The sequence below is a fragment of the Mustela erminea genome, chromosome 18 (assembly GCF_009829155.1).
Source record: "Mustela erminea isolate mMusErm1 chromosome 18, mMusErm1.Pri, whole genome shotgun sequence".
NCBI lineage: Eukaryota > Metazoa > Chordata > Mammalia > Carnivora > Mustelidae > Mustela > Mustela erminea.
In genome coordinates this window covers 11,209,684-11,219,367 of record NC_045631.1, presented here as the reverse complement: position 1 = coordinate 11,219,367, position 9,684 = coordinate 11,209,684, and the positions used below count along the sequence as shown (strand labels likewise).

Genomic DNA, 9,684 nt, shown 5'->3' with positions numbered 1-9,684 from the left:
AGCCTTCGCCCAACCCCAGAAACACTCTTACTGGTTCCCACTCTGCTAGTGAGGAAAAAGCCCTCCTAATAAAAGCTCCTCACTAATAACAAGAATCCCCTGTTGTGGAAATTTGGCACACATTTTTCAACAACAAAAATGAAAACAGGATGTCTGCTTTGCAACACTTACCAGCCCTGGGAAGGAGACGTGGTGGACTCTGACTCTGTTTTCCAACCACTCTAGGGAACGGAGATGCTGTCAATGTGAGCGTGAAGGAGCTGTGGGGACAGAAGTTAGAGACGGAGTCAGTGAGAGTCTAACAGATGTTATTTTTGGAACTGGATTTGGGGCAGCAGATAGAACCGTCACTGCTGGGGCTGTCAAGGTCACACCTGCACTAGGACACTGGGGGCCCCAGTGTTGGAAGCAGCAGCTTCCAAGGGCCAGGACCTCCCCGTCCCTCACATGGAGGATTTCCTCTGAGAACACCTCCATCCTCACATGAGGGTCCATGTCCACACAGGACAGATGAGAAAGGCTGACACAGAGAGGAGCATGTGGGAGTGGGGACAGAGGTTCAAGCCGCCGGCCAAGCGTGGCACGCAGCCACCAGGTAAGCCGGCGAGTGGTGCCAGGAAGGTGCCAGCAGACGTCCTGGCAGAGAGGATTGGAGAGACCACCTCCCCTGCGGACGCAGGGTGTGGGCAGGAGGCCAGGGTCACCTGTTTACTGGACTTCCAACTCCTGAGGGCTGGCTACATTCTGTCTTGTCCATGCCTCTATGCCCCATGCAGAGGAACATGCCCAGCAGACAGCAGGTCCTCACAACATGGTAGCTGGCTGAAGGAACGATGAATGAGTGAGTTCCTAAGCACACGGCGCTGAACCAGCTCAGAGCTGAGCCCTCGGGACTCCAGTGCACTCTGCTGGGGGATCGCCCAAGCCAGGCCGCCTCGAGGACCCCCCAACCAGCTGCCCTCTATGCAGACTCCTCTGGCTTCTCTAGGACTCCTTTACTCAGCCCTGCCTGATGGCCGGCTGGACATGAGGTGGGACCCAACCCAATGCAGGGGCTCCCGGGGTTCCCCGGACGGCTCCCTCCCAGCCCCGCAGCCTTTTGGCCACCAAGCCCTCCTCATGCCACCTTCCATCCTCCTTCTACCTTACAGCTAGCTCCCTCCGTCTCGGCCGGCCCTGCGTACTGCCCCACGTCCTGGCCCTCCGGCCAGTGGGCCCCACCTGCCTCTGCTGCACTAACAAACAAGCCCCATTCCAGAGCCTGTGGTACCACCACTGTCACCCGAGGCAACCACAGCATGGCCACTCTCCCACCACAGGGCCCAGAGTCCAGGGAGGGGAAGTCCTGTCTGGGACACAGCGTTTTCTCGGCAGAAACAGAAGCCAAGCTAGTGGTGGAAAACCTCAGTGCCTCCGGGATGGTTCCATACCTGGTCCCCAAACGTGTGATGCCCTCCCTCCACGAGAGGGGGTTAACGGCCCAGCTGAAAGTGAGCAGGACTGCTGGCCTGCTGCAGCCAGCAAATGTCCGCCTGGGTTTCCTGGAACCCCTAAGATGTGGCTGTAGGGTCTCCAGGCAGTGTGCTGGCCTCCACCTGTGCCCATAGGGCTCTGTCTCCACCGTCTGGGAGACCTGGACTTCCACCATGGGAGAATGGGGTACAGGGCATTGCCTGAACCCTACACCAGCAACGGGCGCAGAAATGTGTGCAGAGAGGTGGGACAGCAGGCCTGCGGCGAGGCTGGGAAATACCGCTCACCCCCCCAGTAGACTGCAGCCTGGGAGTGGAAGACCGGGATCTAGGTGATGCCTGTGTGCCCAGCAGAGGGGGGCTCCCCAACGACCCCTTCAGTCTCCCCTCACAGCACCCCTTCCCCTGCCTCTCACCTCAGGACACACAGTCAACCTGCCAGGTCACGTACAGAGACTTATCACAAACTCATGTCGATGGCAGCACACATTCCCTGTAAAACATTCTGTGGATCCCAGTTCCAGTCGCCCAATGCGGCTCCAGCATCTGGGGGCTGGGAACCACAGGCTCAGGTCATCTCCTGTGAGTGTGGGTTGATGGGGCGGGGACACATGCACAGCGGCCCTCCTCTGGCCGGCGGGGGTCGGGAGCTCTCCTACACGCTGGGCAGACATCCAGCAGGCACAGTCCGCTGTCTGTCCTCCCCGGGGAACTCTCTTTGGAGGTGGCCCCTCCCCCCAGCAGCATGGCAGCAGGATTGCAGGGAAGTGGGAGCATGGGATGGACTCTCAGGGGCCAGCCCTGAACAACACAGTGTCACTTCTGGCACATTCTGCACATCCAAAAAGACCGCAGGGCAGTCAAGTGCCTCAGGAGGGGATGAGAGATCTGTCCTCGGTTGGGCAGGAGGAACAGCGTGTGCCTTTGTGGAGGGGGACTCCCTGGGATCCATGCTAGGATGCTGCATCCCATCACAGGCTGAGAACAGGGCTCTCAGTATCCACACACTACAGAGATGCCTTGGGTCATCTCAGGAGGCTCTGCACAGGTTTGACCCAAGCCAACACTCCGGAGGTCTGCCCAAGGAGACATGGGATGGTAAGACGAGGTCCCACGGGGCTGTCCGGAGCTCTGTGGTGCCTTCCCTCTCCTCCCCCCAGGGAAAGAGGTTTCCTCCCTGGTCATAAGCCCAAGGCAGCCTTCCAGACCGACATGGACTAAGCGGGCCTTGACCACAGGGGCTGCGGCACGTGCACCCCACTGACAGAACACAAGCCTCCCAGGACCACCAAAGGGTGAGCAGGAACGTCTGCTGAATAGAGGCCAGCTCTGGGGTGGGTGGGGGTGGATCCCATCAGAGTCTGCAGAGTGCACAGCAAGAAGCCAGGGCTGAGGGGCACCTGGGAAGGAAGGACCACCCACCCATGACAGGGTGCTGCCACCAGAGTCCCCGAGAATCCCCGAAGCGTCCCAGAGAGAAAGGACCAGCTTGGACGCAGCCCACCCCGAGCCCCAGCCTCCGGGGACTGCCCTCCCTCAGCTCCCCCAGTGGTGGAGAGGGGGCGTCCTTGGCCCCTGTTGCCCACGTGGCTGTCGCACCCCACGGGATACCTGGCTGAATGGGGGCTGGAGACGAGGTCGTTTGGAGCAGTGCACGAGATTAAGACTGGATGACCCAGTGCACCAACTCTTAAGGACGGGGGATGGGACAGCTCGATACCAGCGAGAGCAGTGGAAGGTCCGCCGGACACCCACCTTGGACGACAGTTCCTCAGAATCAGGGAGCACCGCGCAGAGCCGTCAGCATACCGGGCGCACGCATTTCCCGTCTCTCGCGGCCTCGGGGCGTGGGCTCTGGAGACTCTGGAGCACGTCCGTCCCCCACGCCGCAGGATCTAAGCCCAGCTCTGCCGCCTAAGCCACGCGAATGGAGGCGAAGTGCGCAGCCGCCCGTGGCACCCACCAACGCGGGACTCAAAAAAGAGTCACGGGGTTACTCAACGGGCTGAGCTGTAAGGCGTGGGTGTTCATAGCCGAGCTCTCAGCGCCTTGGCAGCCGGCCTGGGGGAGCAGACGGCTGGGCGCAGGCCGGCCAGGCACCTCAGGGACATCCTGCTCCGCAGCTTGCCACGCTCCCTGTGAACGCCTGGTGGACGCTGCCGGCCTACTTCCGGCACTTCCGGCGTACTGCCCGCACTTCCGGCTGCGCCCATCGCATGCTGCCGGCAGGCCTGGGATACTTACGGCACTAACGGCCGTGGCCCTCTGACGCTCACAGAGGGTGCAAACGCTCCCGCACTTCCAGCCGCGTCTGGAGGACGGGCTGCTGCTGTGGTCCCGCCGTCTTCCTTGGAGGAAGGAAGGACGACAGAAGCCGCGTGGTCCTGGCGGTCAGGCCCTGGAAGGGTGCGGGCAGGGTGGGCATGGCGGCACCTTCCAGCATCCCCAGGCTCCTTGCCCGGCCCCCGCCCCGCCCGCGTCAGCTGCAGGACCCGCCCTTCCGCACACTCAGGGACAGACACGGAAAAGGCCCCGGTGTGTGCACAAACCACGTTCCCGGGGAACCCCAAGCTCATGCCTGTGTGAAGATAAAGCAATTGGCCCAGTTTCACAGCGTGAGTGTGGGAAGGGCACAGATTTCCCTGACTGATCTCGGACTCCTTGCTAGAGACTGGCGGCCGTGGGCATGACAGCGAGGCCGCTCAGCGGTCGTGGAGCTTCGGAAGAGGGGTGTGATTCGGTCATGTGCCACCAAACCCTGCTCTGTGCCAGGGTGTGGGAAAGCCCGGTGACAGAGGAGGACATGGACGAGGCCGCTGCCTTCCATTAGCCCTCCTGGCCAGCTCCTAAGTCAGGGCTGGGCCACACAGAGCCAGGGGCCTGGAGGGTGACACTGGAGTTCCGGTTTTAATAGGAAGAGCTCCTGCCCAAACTGGGTCAGGACGGTTTGATGATAAAAGTGCCTTTTTATAGTTCGTGTTCGAGCAGGTGCCTCCCTCGGGAGCATCAAGTAGGTGAGACACCTACTCAGAGGCCGATTTCACAAACAGGGGCTGGGGGACCTTGGGGCCAGTGGGGCGCGCTTCTGCCATCACACACAAAGTGCTACAGACTGGGGGGCTGACAGCACACACATTTTTTTTTTTTAAGGTGCCGAAGTTTTTTTTTTTTTTTAAAGATTTTATTTATTTATTTGACAGAGATCACAAGTAGGCAGAGAGGCAGGTGGAGAGAGAGGAAGGGAAGCAGGCTTCCTGCCGAGCAGAGAGCTGGATGCGGGGCTCAATCCCAGGACCCTGGGATCATGACCTGAGCCAAAGGCAGAGGCTTTAACCCACTGAGCCACCCAGGCACCCCACCATACACATTTTTATTTTCATGCCTCTGGGACCTAGAAGTTGGAGATGAAGAAACCAGGGCTGGTTTCTTCTGAGGCCTCTCTCCTCGGCTGGGAGCAGCCACATTCTCGGGGTGTCCTCACATATCTCCCCGTGCACGCACGCAAACACACACACACACACACACACACACACACACACACACGGTCTCCTTGTGTGTCCAGATTTCCTCTTCTTGTGAACTCACCAGCCAGACTCAATCGGCGCCCTCCCATCTGACCTCATTTCACCCTACTCATATTATTTTTTTTAAGGTTTTATTTATTTATCTGTCAGAGTGAGCAGAAGCAGAGGAGTGGCAGGCAGAGGGAGAAGCAGGCTCCCCGCCGAGCAGGGAGCCCGATGTGGGGCTCGAGCGCAGAACCTCTCTCTGCATCCAGGCCGGCAAACACAGGCTCCTTGTTCATAGGTCCACAACCTGCACACAGACGGGGCAGCTCCCCCGACTTCCTGGATTCCTCACACACAGGGTCCCAGGGACTCTCTGTGAAATGTCCAGGCCCTTGAGGTGAGCAGTCTGATTTGGAATCCTGACTCTGGCACCAAGCTAGCTAGGGGACTCCAGTGTTCATTCATTCAACAAATATCCCTGTGTTTCTGGCACTGGGCCACAGCCGCGGATGAGAAAGGAACATGACGGGTGTAGTCCTGCTTTTTGGGCTTCTGTTTCAGGGGCAAGAGTGGATCAACCAGCAAGGAAACAAGTAAGAAAAGTCCAAGGAGTGATACAGGATCAGAATAAGATGGGGGAGTGAGGTAAAGAGCGCCTGGGGAGGCAACATTAGACGGGAAGGTCAGGAAAAGCAGCATCCACTTTTCCTCTTGCCTAGACTATGGCTGTGATACCTGGGGGTACAGGAGCCATTTTGTGACCAACAACAGCAACAGCAGGAGGGGGAAAGCCAACAGGAGATGGAGAGGTGGATGAAAAGAGCCTGGGCCTTCAGTGACATCATAGCACCACAGCACCAGCCCTGGGCCTTCATCCTCCAGACGTCGTGATACGTAGAATATAGGAAATGCCGCTGTGAGTTGGATTTTCGTAGCAACTGAACACGTGTCTAATTAAAACAGATCTAAATGACAAGGAAGGTGAAATTATGGTAATGTTTGGAGGAAGACAACTTCAGGTAGAGTGAGCAGAAATGCAAAGGCCTTGAGGCAGGAACAAGCTTGAAGGATTGGGAGAACAGAAACAAGGTCAGTGCTAGTGAAGTGTGATGAAGTCGAGGGACACAGGTGCTGCTTCAGGTCCCTTGGATCATACCCTCAGTTCAGTGGGAGGGCACTGGACATAGTCTGACCAAGGTTTTAGGCAGATTTTTCTGGCTACTGTGTGGAGAGCAGCCCACAGGGTATAAGAGATTGGTTGGGAGAGGGTCTCTCGGGATTTTAGAACAGCTGAGTGTGAAGCCTGGCACCACACTCTGCTTCCAGGGCTACTTCTACAACTACTTGCTCAGTTTCCTTGTTTGTCAAGTGGGGGTGATATTAGTGCCCTGCCTCACGGGACTGCTCTGAGCATTACATATGATACACGCATGGAACTTGTACATACATGTTACACCGGTACCAGTAACAACGGGTGGTGATGTCCCGCCAAGCCCTGCTGTAAACATGTTAAGTGATTTAACTATTAATCTTTACAACAACCCCGTGAAAGTGATGCTCTTATTATCAATGTTCTCATTGTGTAAATGAGAAAACTGAGTCGCAGAGGACCTGAGTGACTTTCCGAGGTCACCCTGTCAGTCAGGAATGGTGCCAGGAATTGAACCCAAGCTGTCTGGTTGCGGAGATTACACTGTGCTGTGGTGCCCCTCAGGAGGAGCTCTGGAAATGTCATTGTCTTTGTCAACAAGGACAGGTCGCACACCCATGTCAACCACACAGAGGAGATGTAAGGCCTCCAACGGCTATTGCAGGCCGTTTGCTTCCAGTCTGCTGACTTGAGCTGAGACACAGCCCCCTCACCCGCCAGGGTTGCCTCTTGATCACTCTTAGTGCTCACACACATTCTGGAAGCTTCACAGTTCATAGGCAGGTTAGTTCCCTCGGCATGTAACTGAGCATGCGCTGAGGGCACAGACGGAATGGTGGAAATCAGAATCCCTGTGGCTGTAGGCACTCCTGGGCAGTGGGACCCCCGAAAGACTCCTGAGAGGCTAGCAGCCAGCCAGCCAGCAGGATGGCCCGGTCCTAGCTGGGCTCACAAGTAATCGAGCACCCTTTCTGTTCATTGATTCTTAGAGCAAATAAGTATGGCATGCACTCTGTGTCCCAATCTTGGCCCCAGAGACACAGCATTTAGTAAGACGAACACTGTGCCTGGCCTCATGGGCTTTTCAGTCCTAGTGAGATAACAACCAAGTAAATCCTTGCAGAGGTTTTCTAAGAAGAAATGAAGCAGGATGATGTAGTAGAGTGACTTGGAGACTATGGGGGGCTAGAGGAGATGTCTTTCCAGAGGGAGCATTTGCATGGGCCCCGCGTGGAGAGTGTGCACAGGCAGAGCTGGAGACAGAATGTTCTGCACAGAGAGAATCCCTGTGAAGGCTCTGGAGTGTGCGTGAGCTCGAGTGTTCCAGAAATGGGACTGGGGTGACTAGCACATAGTGAGAGAGGAGAGGTGCTGGGTTTGCCTTTGGTTAAGTCACTGCCTTGCTCTGAGTTTCAATTCTCTCTGTAAAAGGTGGTAAGTTTCTCTGTGTGCTAGTCAGTGTCAGTTGGGAGAGGAAGCCCCCGTAGGTATTTCAAGCAGAAGGAATTTACTACAGAGCATTGTTGACAGAGGTGTTGGGAGGACAGGAGAGGCAAGGGGACAATAAGGACACCCACCCGATTCCCACTTGCTGGAGCAAGAGCTGAGCACCACACCCCTGGGGGTGTCTGCTGTCACCACTGCTATCACCACTGCGGCCTGCGGTGCCACAGTACCCTGGCCTGGGATGGCTCCTCCCTCCTTCCCGTCTCCAGGACACCTGCCATGCCTCCTGTAGGCCCTGTCACCTGCCGGGGCGTCTGGGAAGTGTGCTTTGCAGGCTTCCAGTCCTGGCTGCAGGGAAGAGTCTAAAAAGGCACGTGTGGGATGGAACGAGCAGACGGCACTGACATGCCTTCGGCGCGCAGCTCCTGCGAGGAGGAGCGACGAGTGTGCATCCAGCGTATTCGGCCAGCTCAGACCCCTCCCCACTCCTCGGGTCGTCTCTCGTGGGCTGGGTCGTTTGCTTCTCTCCCCGTCCTACTGCAATCATACGGCATAGAGTTCGTAAATCTTCTTTACACAGTACACCAGGGCGGCCAGTGCTATCGTGTTGTGCAGTCTCTTTCTGTGCAAGTCGTCCTTCCGGACCAGCACCACCGGGGTGGAGGAAGTGAGTGTGTGCAAGGGCAGACGGGACAGTTTGTAGGCGTCGTACTCCACCTGGTACTTGCAGCAGGGGTCAAACTGCCAGGAGATGCTGTAGAGGGTGCAGCAGGCCAGGCTGAGCACGCCGGCGGGCAGCGAGATGTAGTGGGAGTAATCCAAGGGCAGGGCCAGCGGGGTGAAGAGATAGGCGGTGCCCGCCAGCACGGTGGTCTTGTGCAGGCAGTTGCCCACGGTGATCCAGCAGGCCGTCTCGTCGAAAAGATATCAAAATGCAAATCATACACCTGAGAGTTTTCTTCCCTTCCATCCTTTCTCTCATCTTCAATATGCAGTTTTTCAACATGTCTTTAAGATTCTGCCACATTAAACCTCTTTCCCATTCATCCACTCCTTCTCTCAACCATCACTATTCTGGCTGGGCTGGCATCATGCCTTGTCTGTACTATTGGAATAACCTCTTCACTCTTCTCCCGGCTTCCACCCTTGGACACTCTCTCCTTCAATATCTTTCATTCAGACTGTGGCATTCTAAGATGAAAATCTGATCATCATTCTCCCTAAAGTCTTCACAGATTCTCATTGCTCTTAAGGAAAAGGCAAAATTCCTCTCAAAGGAACTGCACAAAAGGTGCTTCAAGATCTGACCCTTGCTGACTTCCACAGCTTCGCTTGGCCCCATAGTGACACTCACATTCACCTCTCCAGAAATGCTGGGCTTGAAAGGCACAATTTCTTGCCACCAGTCTTTTCTACTTGCTGTTCCCCCTGCCTAGCATCTTCCTCTCTCTGCTCCCTCCTCACCTGGTTTGTTCCTACTTACCCTTCAGCATATTATATGTCATTTACTCAGCTGTATCTATCTCTCCTGGCCCCCTTCCCCAGACCAATAAGAACCTGCTACTATGTTTTCCAGGCATCCCATACTTGTCCCTCAAGCACTGAATGCCCAGGAGATTGCTTACAGCTGCTCTCCCTATTGGATGGTAAACATGCAGGAGAGGCCACGTCTGCCTTCATGACTGCAGAAGTGTCAGCACCTGGCACAGTGCCTCGATATAGCACTGTGTTATGTTCCATAAATATCCATTGGCTGTGCTTCAGGCTGAGACATGCATTCTTTCAAATTTACAGACAGCAAACTCCTATTATGTTAAAATACCCGATCCTATCGAATCCTCTCAGAACAAGTACTCATTAGCTTCGACCATTTAGCACTAAATTTGTCACTATGTTACAGATTTATTAATGTAATACTGTACCCATGGAAAGTGTTGGGGTACCTCAGATAAGACTACTCTTTTCATGACTACAGATGATACAGATAATAGAGACATATTATCAGATTTATAGATATTTAAATATAGATATAGATAAAAATATAATCTCCCATTGGTTCTATTTCTCTGGAGAACCCTAATACTCCTCAATGTGTCTAAAAGGTGAT

At 55.5% G+C, this 9,684-nt stretch overlaps 1 protein-coding gene and 1 long non-coding RNA gene across 2 annotated transcripts; both read right to left on the bottom strand.

Moving 5' to 3' along the window:
* Positions 1-224: 224 nt before the first annotated feature.
* On the bottom strand, positions 225-3,605 carry LOC116578470. Its single transcript, XR_004280892.1, has 3 exons — positions 3,228-3,605; positions 3,183-3,184; positions 225-260 (listed from the first exon to the last, which is right to left on the bottom strand). It is a non-coding gene; the product is annotated as an uncharacterized LOC116578470 (long non-coding RNA).
* Positions 3,606-8,067: 4,462 nt separating this feature from the next.
* LOC116577944 (transmembrane protein 11, mitochondrial-like) lies at positions 8,068-8,498 on the bottom strand (the record flags this gene model as incomplete). The annotated part of the gene is made up of 1 exon (XM_032321737.1): positions 8,068-8,498. A coding segment is annotated over one exon (378 nt), but the record flags the coding sequence as incomplete, so codon positions are not given.
* Between the last annotated feature and the right edge of the window lie 1,186 nt (positions 8,499-9,684).